Source organism: Maylandia zebra, linkage group LG3 (assembly GCF_041146795.1).
Source record: "Maylandia zebra isolate NMK-2024a linkage group LG3, Mzebra_GT3a, whole genome shotgun sequence".
Lineage (NCBI taxonomy): Eukaryota > Metazoa > Chordata > Actinopteri > Cichliformes > Cichlidae > Maylandia > Maylandia zebra.
The window spans coordinates 39,731,874-39,749,134 of record NC_135169.1 but is presented as its reverse complement, the minus strand read 5'-3'; the positions used below and the strand labels follow the sequence as shown (position 1 = coordinate 39,749,134).

The 17,261-nt window shown below is 42.2% G+C and overlaps 1 protein-coding gene across 1 annotated transcript in view; it reads left to right on the top strand.

The window, feature by feature from the left end:
- The window catches only part of LOC101476448 (phospholipid-transporting ATPase ABCA1), a 195,967-nt gene that overhangs the window by 91,232 nt on the left and 87,474 nt on the right, over window positions 1–17,261 (top strand). The window contains exons 26-32 of the mRNA XM_004554498.4: window positions 294–342; window positions 2,407–2,514; window positions 2,667–2,690; window positions 3,241–3,380; window positions 7,878–8,005; window positions 12,758–12,856; window positions 13,456–13,645. Of these exons, the coding sequence (XP_004554555.3) occupies window positions 294–342; window positions 2,407–2,514; window positions 2,667–2,690; window positions 3,241–3,380; window positions 7,878–8,005; window positions 12,758–12,856; window positions 13,456–13,645 (738 nt within the window). The remainder of the gene's footprint in view (window positions 1–293; window positions 343–2,406; window positions 2,515–2,666; window positions 2,691–3,240; window positions 3,381–7,877; window positions 8,006–12,757; window positions 12,857–13,455; window positions 13,646–17,261) is intronic.

The window sequence follows — 17,261 nt, the reverse complement described above, 5'->3', positions numbered from 1 at the left end:
GAGTTATTTATTTCGCTGTGTAACCTGGATTCATAAATAAAGTCAAGGAGGGCGCTTCGCTCAGAAACTCCACTCGGCAGGTGTTCAAGTAAAGGTTGTGATCTGTGGATGCACATCTGTGATGTGATTCTGAACAGAAACCTTAGAGCGAGCACTCCAACATATGTAGAGGTTTATTTGTTAAGCATATTTTTGATTTGTTTATTAGAAAAAAATAGCCACACAGTCGCTCAGTTAATGCTCCACAACTGCAGTATATAGATAATGTGCCTAATATGTTCTGTTCTTTACAGATATTCCTTAAAGTGGCGGAAGACACTGGAGTGGATGCAGATATACAACGTAAGTGGACCAATAAACACCACACTGTGCTATCATTATGATGTAGACACATCAACAAACTATAAATGTATGATTGTCAGTGTTAATGGGTTAGAAAATTTCTGTCAAATAAACAAAATACATTTCTGTGAGGGGCGCTTGATTGTTATTCCATCTGTAGTGATATATTTTTAGTAGAGTGGCTTTGCTCAGGGCCTCTCCACTCGTCTACATGAATGTGGAAGGCCTGAAGGTGTGGAGTGCACAAGTGTCACATTCAGTGTGTATGGGATTGCTTTTTGGAAATGGCGTGAATAGTATGAAATGGAGGAGCTGAGTGGGTTGCAAAGCAGCTTGCAGAAGCAGCAGCAGCAGCTCTGCAGTCTTTCTAGGCCCAACTTTAATGGCCTCATATGAGATTTGCAAACAGGTTGCCTGAAGTGATGCTGTGGTTAATGCGTACACCCACCTTGTCCCAAATACATCAAATATGGCTGCTGTTTGAAAACTAGTGGCATCTCACAGACACCCACAGGGTGTTTTTTGGTGTGACTGTGATACCAAACTAGATTGCGGCAATAGTGAGATGGAGCTTACTACCAACTTGGCACGTATGGATGCTTGCAAAGCAGCCAGTGAGTGAAAGGAGGAGTAAAAATACTGCAACTGCTACCTTTTAGCCTCCTGGTAGTTTGACCTGTGGTATGGATGTGAACAACCTAGGTCACCTCATTGAGTTATCGCATTCACAAGATTTAGAGAAAACTTGCCCTTCTACCTTCTACGTGAGGTCGAGGTCACTAAGATTCAAACCTATATGAGATTTTTTTGTGGATGTCCGTGTGGTATGAATTTGAAAATCCTACGTCGACTTCACAAACTTGGATTTCCACTCCACTGCAGTGGGCGGCGACGACAATACCCCATCGACCTTTTATGGCTAATGGGGTAAAAAGCATTTGAGAATGAAATGAAGCCGTATACAAACTCCAAACAAGGACACAACCCTCAGTCTCCTTGATGTCAAAGCTCTCAGCCAAATCTTCAACTTCCAAATGTGGACTTTAAAGACGACCCTTGGAGTCAAGGCCCCGACACCCAGGGGCATCATTTACACCAGCAACATGTAACAGGACTGGCAGGACTGCCTGGAGATGAGAACACCTTAGAACGACCCCTGAATGTTATAAACAAATCAGCCGTTTGCAGAGTAATTCCACTTCAAGCTTTTAACATCTTTTGATGACACAACAATTTTTATGCCATCGCTAAAGGAAGTTTTTGACACTGACACAGCAGGAAAATAAATTAACTCATCAAATATAAAGCAGCAAGCTTTACTTATACAAATGCAGAATATGGTTGCCACATAAGGCACGTCTGTATTGCCTTCAGCTTTTATTAGCGATGCTGCTTAATAACTAGCCATTTGGTTGAATTACGTAGACCCATTTAGGTAGCTGTAAAAGCAGTTTGCCAATCAGAACCTGGCATTTGAAGCAGATCCTGGCTCCAAAAAGGCCATTTGATTTTGGTGTCCATCCTCTAGATGCATTAATCAAAATGAACTAAAACCAACAAAGCAGCCTAAAGCAGGATTTAATTGCTGTGTGTAAAGGTCTCAGAAATCAGCACGACTGCATTAATGACGATGAACTAAGCGCACGTTCACTGGCTTCTCAGGCCACGAGTCACTTTTATAGCAGTACTTGCAAAAGATGACTCAGATGTAGGTAGAAGTTATTTTCCTTGGTTTGGGTTCGTCTGCTGCAGTAGAGAAGGATGACTGAAATAAAAAAGACACGGCGCTTTCCAGCTCTGCTTTCATGTGTCACTGATTGACCTCAATGGCTAAATCTCCCGTTCCCATCTTTTCACAGTTTTTGTTTGCAGCCATTGCCGAGCAACCTCACTTATCGGCCTAATCTCAAAAAATCGGATTTCCTCGTGTTCCTGAAACACCTGGGTTTGTGCTTTTGCAGGGAATAATATGGCGTCTTGCAGTGCAGGTTGCTGTTCTTATTGTTATTTATAACCCTAAATTGGGTCAGGCCATAACAACATATCTTATTTGTATTCCCACAGCGACAAAGGAGCTGTTTGTGAGAGACAGCAAAAGAAGGTCCCGCGAAGCCAAGAGGAACAGCATTGCCAGCGTCCACTCAAAAACTGAGCAAACCACCGGGAAGAGTGGCAAGTCCTTCAAATTTATCACAGATTATTTTTTTTTAAATTAGGCAAACATAGATTTATTAGCAATATTTTAAATTTAAGAGTTTTAAAAGCTCGTTAAATGAACTGCACTTCCTGTTTAAATCTTGGTCTTTTTTTTGTTTCTCATCTAGAAAAGTTCACAAGTAAAGTTGAAGGTAAATACTCTGTTTTGTCCTCAATGGTTTGATCTTTACAACTGTTATTTTTTTCACACCACATCCTTTGTTTCTCAGTTATTAATTTGATATAGTTTGGCTTCAGTTTGATTGTTTCCCCTCAGGTGAGACAGCATAATACCAAGAAAAACTCACTTTCAAGCAGGCTTCCCTTTCACTACACATTATCTCACCTGTTTTTCACTCCTTAAATGTGTGCCTTGCATCACAAAACTGGCCTTTGATTCAAGCTTTTTTGTAAATTTTCACAGTGAATCCTATAAAGAAAAGAAAAGTGCTTCTTAATAATGAAAATATGTAAAACAAAAGGTGTCCACGGCCTGTGTTTGTCAGTGTTTTCCTTTTGAGTCAGGCCTAGATACATGAAATGAGTAAAATTGCCACTTTGAGGAATGAGCTAGTGCTGCTGGCCAGTTTAACACTTAAGTTATATTTGATCAGCCCATTAGTGGTGCTGAAAAGCATTCTCAGCAGATCTTTTACATAGGCATAGATGATAAATAATGCTGAAGGTTAACGCCTATTCCAGACATAAGGAAGAGCCCCAGTGACAGCGGGAGGGGATCCGCGGTCATCACCGGATGGAAGCTGATCAGACAGCAGTTCCTGGCGCTCTTTATTAAGCGCTTCCACCACGCCCGAAGGAGCCGCAAAGGACTCATTGCCCAGGTAATGGCCTCAGTCTGTCATATTGATGGATTGAAGGGTTATGCTAGTAGGGTTGCATGGGAGGATCAAGGTAGGATTGCGCAAAATACATGTTAGCTTTCAAAATCAGTTAATGGCATATGTGATAGAGTGAGCTCATTTAAAACCTGGATGGAAGACTCATCCATCTTGATGGAGTCAATAGTTACGGGGTTTAAAATGTTGGGAGAGAAATCGAAACTGACGGCAGAATATGAGCGTTGAAAGATGTGAACGGCAGCGTCCAGGATGATGTAGCGTCGTGTCAGTAAAGTGCACGTCCGATGATCATCTCTATCTCCCCGACGGCACACGTGGGTGTACCAAAAGCACGCCCAGAGGACAAAAGTCAGGCTGCGATTGGTGCGGTGGAGGAGGTTTGAGTGTTTGGATCCAATCAGTCAGTTTCTGTAACTGGAAAAGAAAATGTCAATATCTGAGTCCAGGTATATATTTTTCAGTGTCAGCGTCGCACTTTGAAAGAACAGCACGTCTGCAGGCGGGAAGCCGTGAATCCGTTTGTGTGCTGGCTTCAGTTAGCGCCATCAGTTTCACCTGATCGCCCTGATTGGCACCAGAAAGCCAAAGTGACACCCATGATTTGTTTTTCCTTCATTCCACCGCGTGCTAATCATGTGCTTTCATTAGCCACGTATTAAATGCAATCGCATAACAATTACAGAGACGACAGATTGCCGTTAGCTTATTAAGTGTATGTCTATGTTATTTTGCTCCTCATAAACATAATTTCAGAAGTCAAAACCAATAAGCAGACGTAATTTAAACAAGTCAAAACCAATTTCAGTAAACAGCAGTTTTCCAGGTACTTCATTGATTATTTTCTCAACTTGTAAAAAGTGTGTTCTGACCTAAAGTGTTCTTGCGCTCACACGCGCGCACAAACTCCTTGCGTACGTAGACGTCGTGCCGTTGCATGTGACAGCAGCCGTTGTGGGGAACTAACCGTAGCTGAAAACTAAAGAGTGCAGCTCATCCTTTCCTGTGTGAGAGGAAGGAGGAGAGAGGAGGAGAGCGAGCAGTGTTTCACCTTTGCGAGGTGCGGGCTCTTCTTGTAATTTGCTGCAGTACCAGCCCCCCATTAGTCACTGTCAATCTCGGACGTCCCTCTTTAGTGGGGACGCAGAGCAGGAATAGAAGGATAAGTGTGTGAATGCGGATGTACAAGGGAGCACATTGTCTGCAAGGGCACACCTCACGGCTCTTCCTCTTTATTCATTTGGTTAAAGGGTTTCTTCCCCCCCCACCCCCGCCCTGTCATGTCAACAGCTCCCATTGTCAGCAGATATGATTGTGTAGTGAGGTAATCTGCTCCAATACAAATGGTTAGGGGAATATAAAAGAGATTGCGGCGAGAAACACAAAAGGAGTGATTTATGGGGCTGGAAGTTGGCGACGGGTGAGTCTTGGCAGTGTCAGAATCGGGCAGAAGCGGTTATTGGTTATGTTGTGGCGCCGAGGACTTGAAGGCTTCTCGTGTTTGGGGCTCACTCTGAACTGAACTGACTGCAACTCCCCATTTAAGCACTAACAGGAAAATAGTTGATAAAGTATTAATTTGTTCAGTTTAACTGTGTTTTTCTTTTTGTTTAAAGTTGTGGATATCAACTTTTATTAGCAATAACAAGCACTTTAGTGGGCTAATCTTATACTGGGGCTTGAGCTTGGTGCAGTTCATACCCTTTATTTAATGTTCTTCTGATTGGCTGCCCCTCTAAAACAGAAGGCTTGAAGAGTATGTAGGTGCTCACAGCTAGAGCTATGGGCCTATGTATTTCACATGGACACACAAGTAGAAAAACAACAGTCTAAAACTGCACATTTACAGCAGCACAAAGCTTTCAGTCCACAAAGATTACATGTAAATACACTGATTTACATCATCTGACGCTTCAGCCATGTGTTAATATGAATATCCACCACTGTTTATATGTATATAGACTCACTGGCTTTATTAAGTGCATCTGTTCAGCTGCTTGTTGATGCAACATTAATATTAAGCCGATCACATGGCAGCAACTCAGGACGTTTAGGCATGCAGACGTGTTTAAGCCGACCTTCTGAAGTTCAAACTCAACTTTAGAAGGAGGTGATTTGAGTGACTTTGAAGGTGGCGTGGTCGTTGTTGGTGCCAAACGGACTGGTCTGAGCACGAAACCATCTCTGGAGTTTACAGAGAATGTTCTGAAAAAGAGAAAATGTCTAGTGAGCTGCGGATCCATGGGAGAAAATGCCTCGTTGATGCCGGAGGTCAGAAGAAAAATCAGACTGATTTAAACCGAGCAGTCAATACAACAGCCGCTTGTTACAACCAAGGTATGCAGAAGAGCATCTCTGAGCCTTTAAGCAGATGGCTACAGCAACAGAAGACCACACAACGGGTGACACTAATGTCAACTAAGAACAGAAAACTGAGGCTACAGTTTACACGGGCTCACCAAACTTGAGCAATAGAAGGCGGGAAAGACGCTCTATCTGCTTTTGATTAACAATGCGAGATAAATAAATAAACACAAAAGCATGGATCCATTCTGTCTTGTATCAATGGTTCAGGTGCCGATCTTCTGACGGATACTTCCAGCAGGTAAAGCCTAACCATCTCCATCTGGATTCCTCAACATGACAGTTCACTGCACTCACAGTCACCAGCTCTCCCTCCAACAGAGCACCTTTGGGATGCCCTGAAACGTGAGATTGACATCACAGATTTGCAGCAACTGTGCGACGCTTTCATGTCAACGTGGACCAAAATCTCTGAGGAGTGTTTCCAGCACCTTGTTGAATGTTCACCAAATGTCTAATCCTGTCCTAGCAAGGTGTACCTAAAGTTACCATATACCATGGAAAACAAGGAAAAACATAATATCCCTCTTTAAGACTGCAGAAAAATATTCAATGAGCTGCTATTATCCACTTTAATGCAAGCTGTGGCATTAAATTTATTATTCACCGGTGTAATTGGATTGACACGAATGGTTGTTTTGTAATGAGGCTTTTGACTTTGCTGCAAAAAGAAAAACACACACACACACCACAACACAACACATCTTATTCATGTTGTGTTTTTACCCATTTTGCATATAATCCCATCCTCTACTTTAAATCCCCTCCAAACTTGAGAATGCGATAAACTCATGCATTGTTCATGTGAGTGCTTTGGCTTTGTGAGCATAATGACTTCTCCCTGTTTTTTTGCCGATTTCTCTCAATGGAAGAAGTGCCAGCTGTCACCTGCAATTACTGCCGAGAGAGGGAGGGAGAGCGAGGGAGCAACAGAACAAGAATAGTTCCTTCTCTCTGCGGTCTGCCATTAAGCTTTTCAGTCTCATTGCTGCTCTTTATCTTCCCTCCAAGCACATTTCCGTGGCCATGGCTCCATGTAGTAAATTCAGGATTTCAATTGTAGCATCTTGAATTGGCCTTGCAAATTGCATGCCCTGCAATTAATCAAGTGTGTGCAAACCTCCCCTTTGCTGCCGAGCGCACCCCGACCTATGAATGATTAAACAGTAAAGATATCTCGCACTCCCCCCCCCCACACATACACAGACCTTTTCGTCAGCTCTAACAATATAATGAAAAGCAAATTACATGATGAAGAAAAGAGGATTTGGAGGGTGGTGGGTGGGGGGTAGTATTGTTGCAGCGTCTGGTTTTTTTTTAAAACACACACACACACACACACACACCCTCAAGACAAGAGAATTGCGAGAAACTAATTACATCAGAGTGGCCAGATGATGGTGGCAGTGTTGGAAGTGTTTAATCAAACTCATAAAGCATGGAGAAGTGCCCAAACAAGTTGGCGGGGAGCATATTAATGTGTACACATTATTGCGTCGGTGCCCCGCCGCTGTAGATCGCATCAGTCCGGACCGCGCCACGTGGAATGCAATAACAGCGCGGCGGCTCGGTGGAGACGCGGCGGTGAAATCGATCTCTCGTCGACCGTTCCGAGTGCATAAAACGCGCGCGTGGGTCGCACGTGCAGGGATCCTAAAACGATGCATAATAATGATTGTTTGTGTTTGTTTAAAAGGAATGTGGCTCCGACTCCGTCCACCCGCTGCGTGCTGTGACGTTATATTGGCGATAAAACGAATACAACTCGCTTCCTGCATCTGTGCAGGAACTGTGCAGCACATCCATGATTAAATGGAACTTCAAGGCTTTAAAATTTAAAAAAAAAAAAAGGAAGCATGAAGGATTTGTGTTTCTGATTTTGCTCGAGAAACTTTGGCGAGTCGTAAAACTGTTTCAGTTTCGTTACTTTCTCCTTTTTTTTATCTGCTGCAATTATTTCCCTAGACTTCAGCGAAATCTGTTTTAATTGATTTCTGTTACATTTTGCTTCAAAAGAGTAAGATAAATGTCTGGGGCAGAGCAGAAACTGTTAAAAGGAAAAAAAAGAAAGTCGTTTTTGTTTTTTTTTGACTGTTAAATTTGTCACCATCCTCCTAGGTGGTCTTGCCTGCTTTTTTTGTCTGCCTGTCTCTGATCTTCTCCCTCATCGTCCCGCCGTTCACCGAATTTCCACCCCTGGAGCTGCAGCCCTGGATGTATGGCCTGCCTCAAACCACCTTCTATAGGTAACGTGTTTAAGATGTAGTAATGATTTGTGGTTTTTCTTCGGGTATCAGTTAAAATGGCATTTTAATCGAGTTCACCCCAGATTCTAATTTAGATTTGAGCCTTAACAACAACCTGTGATTTATTTTAGATTTTTTTTAAGTTTAGGAGATACTGCTGCTGAATGATGTCATACAACAGTAACATCAGTAAGGTTATTGCAGTTTCATGAAACCGAATCAACGTGATTTTCACAGCGAAGGAATCTTCTAACAAATGATCTGTACTGTTATCCGAGGCAGATGGGGTCTGAATAATTTAAGGGAGCAGTGGGTAGTTGTAATAGCAGACATGGTTGAGTAGATAAACAACACACTCTGCAACTGTGTAGGAAAGTTCAACTTCAAAGATGGAAAAATCAAAGCGCAAAAAATACAAAAATGTTACAGAAACGGGCCTCGCCGTTTCATTTCTGAGAGATGATCTCGCCGAGGACGTCGATCTGGACACCGCCCGTCCTCGGCTGCCGTTCAGCATCATTGCAAATAAATGGCAAAGCTTGTGACAAGGCCCGGCTCCAGTGGACTTTGAAAGCACTTCAGGAGGCGCGTGCGGCGCGCTGATATGCACCACTGTAAATCACTCCATCTAATATTGCTGCTTTGGTGTTGTTACCACAGCGCCCATTGTAAGCGCATCGTGTAAATGGACTGGTGCTTATATAGAGCTTCTCCTCTAATTGCGCTCTCAAAGCACATTTCATTACAAGCCCCATTCACCAAATCACACACACACAGATCCATACGGTGCTTACTCTATGGCCCCAGCACCTGGACTGAGCCGGGCGACTCGGGTTAGATGGCCTCTAATAACTCCTGAGCCACAGCCGCCCACGGTGATGTCATAGCTTTGCAACTTTGGGGAAGGAGGATGGAAAATAATTGCAGAAATACTTTTGGAAGTCAGGTGAAGTGAAAAGTAAATGTTGCCTTTGGACTTAATTTACCATTTTTTTTGTCTTTTATTATTATTATTCTCTCCACTTTACAGCTTTTCTTTTGTTAGTTTTAGGCAACAGTAATACTTAAATTATGGAACAACCCATGCTTTTAAATAGATTTGTTAGAAAAGCCTGAAGGCGTACTGAAGTATTTCTCCAATTTTCTTTCCCCCCCCCCCGCCCGAGCCTCAAGGATGATGATGATGGTGATGAGCTGGTAGTTAAATACCTCCACGTTCACACAAAATTGCTGTAACATGACCCTTTCGATGTAACAACCTGAGTGCTGCAACAATTTAATCAACATTTGCAGCTTCCGTCAAGGCCAGCGAACTACTCGTAATTCATCCTGCGCTCCTGTGACGAAGAGGTGTTTGTTAGTTATTCAGCCTACAGGTGTTTCATTTCCCACTGAGGCACTTTGAGGAAATTCGCTCAGAGGATATCGAGGCATAATAGGTAATAAGTGTTGCCTCGTGAGAAAGTGGCTCGTTCAAGACAGAAACAAAGCTGTTGGTCGGAGTGAAGATATGATGTAATATAGAGCCTGCATTCTAGTCATCTGGATCATAAACTTTAGATTTTAGTTCTGTTTCATTTCCGTTACCACTAACTGAAACATTTTAATGCTCTTTTGCAGCAGAATTTTATGGTTGCTTTCATAACACTTTATGTAATTACAAATGACACTTCCTGCAGATTCAGTTTACATGACTTACTTTACCCTCCTGCATCAGTTTACTCTGCTACGTTTTGTGCTGCTATGAAGTATACGCACGTCTTTCTTTAGACCACAGTTTTGACATCACATGCTGGACAGGTTAAATATATAAACAGGCATTTTTTTTTGATGATTTCTGATGAGGTGGGGTAAACCCTGGACAGACAGCTGTGAGGAGAAACAGCTAACCCTTTTTCTAGTTTTCATGCAACCTGTCCAGGATGTACCCAAGTGGATAGATGGATGGAGTCACCAGAGTCTTCCTAAAACTTAAAACTGACGGCATTGTTAGCAGCAGCCCTAGAACTTGTCACCGCACTGAGAGCTGCTAATAAGTCATTTAAAAAGTCTTTTAAAATGTACAGTGAGGTTTTAGGTGATTCTCACATACACGAAAGGCCATTTAAAAAATGCAACTGAACCATTGCCTTTGCCAAAATGCAGTGCTGTCTCTCTCCGTGGTGCTGAAACAGACCTAAGTGTGAGCCTCGCTCTGTCCGTGGTGCTAATTCATTCAAGTCTCTTTCCACAGTGCTGAAATCCAAAACATGCTGTATAAAATAAAAAATAAAAACAAAACATGATTTAGATGTGAAGTGACTTTATTATTTTTAAATATATGCTCATTTAAAATTTTAATAGTTGGGACATTTGCTCTGTGGACCAACAGGGTTTTTTTTTTTTCTATTCTGTGTCGTCACGTGGCCTTCATTTGACTTTCTGCAGTTATCTTCAGTTCATCTATGCTGTGTCATTTTGACTAGATAAACTCTTCATTAGTTCCGCTGTTTCTGTGTGTATGCACAAGTCTTCGTTTTACAACCGTTCAATAGTTTTATTATCTTTAATAACATGGTAACCCAGCCATTGTTAATAGCAAAACAGATGGCTGCACATAATCCATTTTTACAATCGGACCACTTCAATCGCGCTCGCTGGTGGCCAAGAAAATGACCGCGTGACCTTCACGGAGACGCCCCTAAATGAGACAATGAACACTGTATTAATCCAAACGGTTGGCCGGGCTGTGGCTACAGCTGGCAGGAAGCCATCGCTGTGGTCTCTATGAAACACTGTGTTTTAACTCCCACAGTACCCTTAAGATAAAGGGCAGCGTGTGTGTGGTTAGTAATGAGAACAGGACTGGAATGTGAAGACTGTTTAACTGAGACCGGGCTTAGATATGTACAGGACACTGGGATAATAATGAAAGGCTTCGAGGAGCCCGTACTGTACACAGAATCTCGATCAGGCTCATATCGGCTCGTGCTTGCACTGAGCTCGGGCTATAGACATAATCGCTTTACAGTCGATAATGTTTAAATAAGTGATGTCAAAGAAGTTTTGACTCTCTGGCCGAAAAACGGAGTTGGTAAACTCTGAGATTTTTCTCTCATTCTCAGTTAAGATAACTCCAGCAGCACCGAGCATTGCTATTGAGCGTTTCAACACATCGAATCCTCGAGGCAGCGTGTTTCATTTCTTCTCAGGAGTTCTTGAATGTAAAGATTTGTTTGGCATTAATGGTCACTCCAATCTTCTCTTCTTTGTCAATATGGAAAATGAATTAGACGGCACTCTAAATGTCCCAATCAAGTGCTGCAGGAGACGATAGACAGGACTTCTAAAACAAATATCTATAGAACCTCAGATACTGGTTTTTCTGATTGAACTAGCTCTGAAGTTTCACTTGATTTAACAGATTTATAACAGTCATGTTGTTTTGGACCTTATAAAAGGTCTTAAAAGTCACATAATGTTACTGCTCTTCAGTCTTTTATATATATAAACTGATGTATATACATACACAAAACTATTAACAATAAATTATTATTAATTATGACATACAAAAACTAATGTAATGGTTGTATCTCATGCCTAAACAAAACAAATCCCAGATGCCTGGGACTGTCTGGGAGTTTCATTTTGGCAATACACTGGTGGAACGTGTGTGATGATGATAGCTAAGACTCCCTGCTTCCTGCTCTTTACTCTGTGGAAGTGGGAAGATGCTCATTTAACAAGAAATACCTTGAGAATACACAACTGGCGATTAGACTGCCAGTTATAGAGTGAGGAGCTTGGTCTCAGAGTAGAGTTGCTACTCCTCCACACTGAAAGAAGCCAGTTGAGGTGGTTTGGGTATCAGATCAGGGTGTCTTCTGGACAACTCCTAGGTCTAGGTGAAGTTTTTCAGGCATGTCATACTAGGAGGGGGCCTTAAGTCAGGGGTGTCCAACTCCAGGCCTCGAGGGCCGGTGTCCTGCAGGGTTCAGATATCACCCTGGTCAGCACAGCTGAATCAAATGGTTAGTTCATTACCAGGCCTCTGGAGAACTTCAAGACATGTTGAGGAGGTAATCTAACCATTTAAGTCAGCTTGCTGGATCAAGGACGCGTCTAAAACCTGCAGGACACCGACCCTTGAGGCCTGGAGTTGGACACCCCTGCCTTAGGGTAGACCCACAACATGCTTAGACCGCTGCCGCCATGACCTGGACTAGATAAGAGTCAGAAAAAGGATGGATGGATGGACACCGACATGACTTTAAGCTGGTGAATTAACACTTCCCCTGCTAGAGTAAAAGTGTTGACCCATCCTTCATGATTTGTATTTTGCTTCCAAAAAGTCGGGTTTTAAAGAATTTTGTCTTCACTGACCTCTAAATCACACAAGCATTAAAAAACCATCAGCCTGTCACAAAAACACTGTTTATTTCTGAATGTGTTGCCTTATAACGAGCAGATTTTCAGTCGTGATTTGTGCACAGTTTGGCCTAAAAGGGACATTAAAACAGTCTTTAAATTTTACTTTACCCGTAGACACCCTGTTCTCATGTTCCCCATTATGCAGCGATTCTGCCACAACAGGCCATTGTCCAAGTTCATTCTCTTTCATAATGCCTATTTAATTCTTGTTTGTCTGTTTTATTGACATTGTGACAGACTGGCTGGCGCTCATGGATTAAATTGCTATGTGGACCTTCTGTGAGAGATTAAACTGAAATATTTAATGAGGAATTTTTCATTATTTTATGTTGAATTTTACAGCAACGATGGGCCAGGAAATATGGAGGTGTCCCAGGTGGTGGAAAGCTTGGTGAACAAGCCTGGCTTTGGGACACGCTGCATGAAAGGAGACCCTATACCGTAAGTAGGCTCGGTATACACGAGTCGCAAATTAAGAATCCAGCCAAACATCAAAACCAAACGATACTGACAGAGTCTGAATCTTTGCAAGCTGTGTATGTTTGGCGAGTTCTTATGCATGCGTGTATCAGCCTCTTTCCGACAAATCCAGCAGCAGGCATGGAGCTAGGAAAAAAAATGCTTGGCAGGATTTTGAAAACCAATTTGTAAAAACAAATTTGATCAATAAATAATGAGCTTTCTCTGCAGTCTTGATCAGGATAAGCTGAATAATGAATACCTGTTTAAACCTATGAGATGGAAATATTAAAGCGTTCGGAGTCCTCGGAAGTTCTTGTTTACGGCAGCTGCTCTGAATGGCCTGTTGTGCATGCATTATTAAAACACAAACTGTAATCTTTTAATTAAGTGGTTATTTTCCAGGAGTCTTAAAAATACAAAGCTGTATTAAAACGATGATAAAGCTTTGCTACTGTTATGATTTATCCCCCAAACACCACCAGTGTTTAAGAAAAAGTGGAAATAAGGCATACAGTGATGGATGTAGGTGACAGGGGTGATCGGTTGCCGGTGAAATATTCATGTTCATTTTCCTGCAGGAATCTACCTTGTTCCTCCACGGGGTCTGATTGGTTCACTCCCTCCGTGGATCAGTCAGTCGCTGACATCTTTCTGAATGGAAACTGGAGCATGTCTAACCCCTCCCCCGGCTGCGAGTGCGGCACTCCTAAACGGACAATGATGTTGCCCGACTGCCCGCCCGGCGCGGGCGGCCTTCCTCCGCCACAGGTTAGTGTCCGACTCCGGAAATCGTGTCTCTCTGTGGTGCAGTGGGTGGATCGGTCCGTACTGTATGTGAATTTATAGATTTATGAGATCGATCATGTGCAACAGTGAATGTGTCAGTATCTCTCTGAGGTCTGTTGAGCGAGACATGGAGCCGCTGCCTATTCAGGGGCCACTGTACCCAGCTGGATGTGTAGCGTTCTTTCCCCCTTTTTGGTAAAATGCATACATTTACTGAATGTGTGTCATGGAGGGATAAGCTGCAGTAAGAGAGCGGAGTGGTCTAAATGTAAAAAAATAAAAAATAACTCAGTGACACAACAGCACAATAAAAATGCTTATCATGGAAGCTTTTGGCTTGCAGTCTGAAAGTCCCAGTCAGCATCATTTTGATTTGAGAACGTAAAGGTACTTACTAACAAGGAATTTGCATTGCATTGCAAAATGTAAATCAGCCTTTTGTGCTGCTTCCCTTTTTGTGAACTAGCGAGCATGCATGAAAATGGGACCAAAATTGATTCTACTGAAAATATACCGACTTGGCCATTGCAAGTGACTCAGCTTGTTTCACACACCTGTTAAAATTCTCTTTAAATAAACCCATAGTGTGTCCTTTCAGATATACCCCAACTTTGCTACCTTGTAGAGTCCCTTAGGACATTTCATAGCATGCAGTTCCCAAATAGAATCTGCAAAGGACCTCACCTTTTCTGCTCAAACTCCAAAGTCCTGAGCACTTTGGCTCTACACGTCAATCCGGTCGTTAAGTGATGACGTGACGAATCCTCTTCCGGGCCTAAAGTAGTCTGCGTTTATTATGGCTTTTGTGTTGTTAACATGTTTAATGTTTTGTATTTTCTTCTAGTTAATCTCAAAAAGCTCCTAAAACAATCAGTGATCACTGTTGACCTCCCTCGGCTTTTATTACCGCTAATCATTTATTTAAGCTCAGTTTTTAAAACCTTAGGATGTAACTACAGCCCAGCCCATGCAGCAGTATATGAATGACTAACCTCGTATTGTGGATGGATTATCTCAGTTGTTCTCCTGGCTGAAGTTTGGTCCTTTTACAGCATTCTGCCATGCGATTACATTTGTTCCTGACCACCGAGAACACTCACGTTAACTTTTATCAAGTGGAAAAAAAGGTAGCTTGTTTATATTATGCTAGCATAGCTGTGTCGCTAGCGGTCACGTAGCACATCATTATATAGCAGCTAGCCAAACTTCAGTAACCCTACAAACGTCACTGCTGTTTAGTTTTCTGTCTTCATTTATGTTGGAAGTGATAACAGAGCTGTACGTTTTAATTTGTTTCCAAAACCCCGCAGTCAGGACATGCTATATTGTATTTAGATAGAAGCTAGCGAGCTAACTCCCTGCTAATTTCTAACTCCGTTAAATGTCATAAATTCCGTTTTCATGGATGCCTGGATGTTAAACTCAATTGTTACACCTGGTAGAGCAGAACGCTGATCATTTTATTAAAGATGAAAGACTTTAGACAGTTTTTCAACTCTCAGTAATGCCATAGTGATCGTTTGATATATGGACCTGCAGCGGAGTTTAGGTCCAGACACGGCTAGTGACGTCAGACTTAACGACCGGATAGCAATACTCTATGGACCATAACTTTAACACTACACATGGCAGCTGGGGCAAATGTTGCATGGACCTGACCTGAAGGGGTTTGATCCAGGCTGGGATCGATTGACAAGTTAGAGACACAGCATCATTGTCTACCAGCTGCCACCTGCTGACTGAACCAATCACGGCACAGAGTGAAAGCGGTGTCTCATTTGGAGCTAAATGATTTGCACTGCTGTCTCCCAATGATAATGAGAAATCTAAGCTTGACAGAGAATGGCTGGAGAAGCTGTCACTGCACTCCAATGTCATTTTTATTAGAGATGGCTTTGTCTGTTTGCTCAGGCTTTGTGGCATGTGCCTGCATTTTAAGAGATTAGAATTTGAATGGCTCATGGCTAACCCCGGCTAAATCTGCCAATATTTTCTTCCTCTTGGAGACTTATGACGGTTGAGAATTTGTTTGTAGTAGTTTACCCTAGATAGAGGGTGGAAATGAGCAGGGGAGTGTTGATTGCTAATGCCTGAGGTTTGGCTTTGAAGTATTACAATTACAGAAGCTAATTCGCAGTTTTACATTTGGATCTTTATTTCTAGACATGGAGGTCTGTGCTGATTAGTCCTGCAAGGCTGAGTGTCTGCATATTGTTATTATTTTTTTAATTTCTCCCGGTTTTGCATGGGCTTGCGTTGACAATGACATGCTACTTCTGGATGCTGGATAATACTTTGGTGAGTGGGCAGCCCAGTAATTACTGTTTTTCCCCTGGAGGTTTGAAGGTAAGCCAGCAGATACCAACTTCCCATGGCATCTACATTGATCGTGACATCAGATTTTTTTATTCTACAATTTTCAAACACTGTTGATCAAAATGTCTTTAACGCAAACACCAGAAATAACTCATGTTGGTGAGCTAGCTCAGGTAGCCTCACAGGTTTCTTCCTGTTAAAAGGGAGTTTTTCCTTCCCGCTGTCACCAAAGCACTTGTTTTGATAGATTATTTGATTGTTGGGGTTTTCTCTGTTTTCTTTGTGTGATAATGGAGTCTTTACCACTCAATATAAAACACTTAGGGAAGTTTTGTTGTGATTTGTTGCTATATAAATAACATTTAGTTGAATTGAAGTGAACTGAGAGAAACAAAACAGTAAATTTCCTCAGTGAGGTTTAAGGTGTCAACTTCTGTGGGTTAGGTTTTAAACAGCAATTGCAATATCAGTTTTTCAAAGCACTTATAGCCTTGGTTCAGTGATGAGAAAAATTACAATACTAATTGAGGCACATGAACTGAAATGGTTTAATTTGATAATTGCTGTGACATTTCCTCTTAAACCTTTGATGCATTTGGAGACGTCATATTGGAAGTGCTAAGAGACCGTGGTTAAAAAAAGGGTAAAACTGCAAAGTCGATAACCTCCAACAAGCACGACATTAAATGATATTCTCTAAAACTACTGGGCTCATTTGCCGCTCATTTATTCCCCTACCTTATTCCTTTCACTCCCCCTATATACAGCACCACTCTGCAATCAGTGCACTTTCACACTCTGCATTGATCTGTAGTTCTTTGTTGAACTTGTGAGTCTCGCCGTGTGCTCCTTTCCACGACACGGCCCTCCAGGGCCATTTAAAAGGAGCACCTGTCCACGAATCATGCTAAAGGATGATCGCTGAGACAGTAAAACAAGAGTAGTGCCCTTTGTGTAACCTTTTCCCATCCCTGATGTTCCGTCTTAGCTCATGACAGCACTGTCAGGAGTCCCCCATTTGTTGAGGCGTTATTCTTGTCTTTGTATCCTCCCGATAGCCCCGCTAAGCTATGAAGGGCTTTCTTTCCCAAGCCTAATTTTTCATTTTTGCTCTTTTCCCCTTATCTCCTTGTGCTTCTCAATTTTCAAACAACCCCTGTCCTTTTTCTTGCTCCTACTTTGGTGCTTAACTGAATTTCTACTTTATCGTGTCGTACTGTAAGTGGCTGGTCATTTTAGTACACTTAGCCACAGTAAAAAGACCATTTGTGAAGGCCAGTTT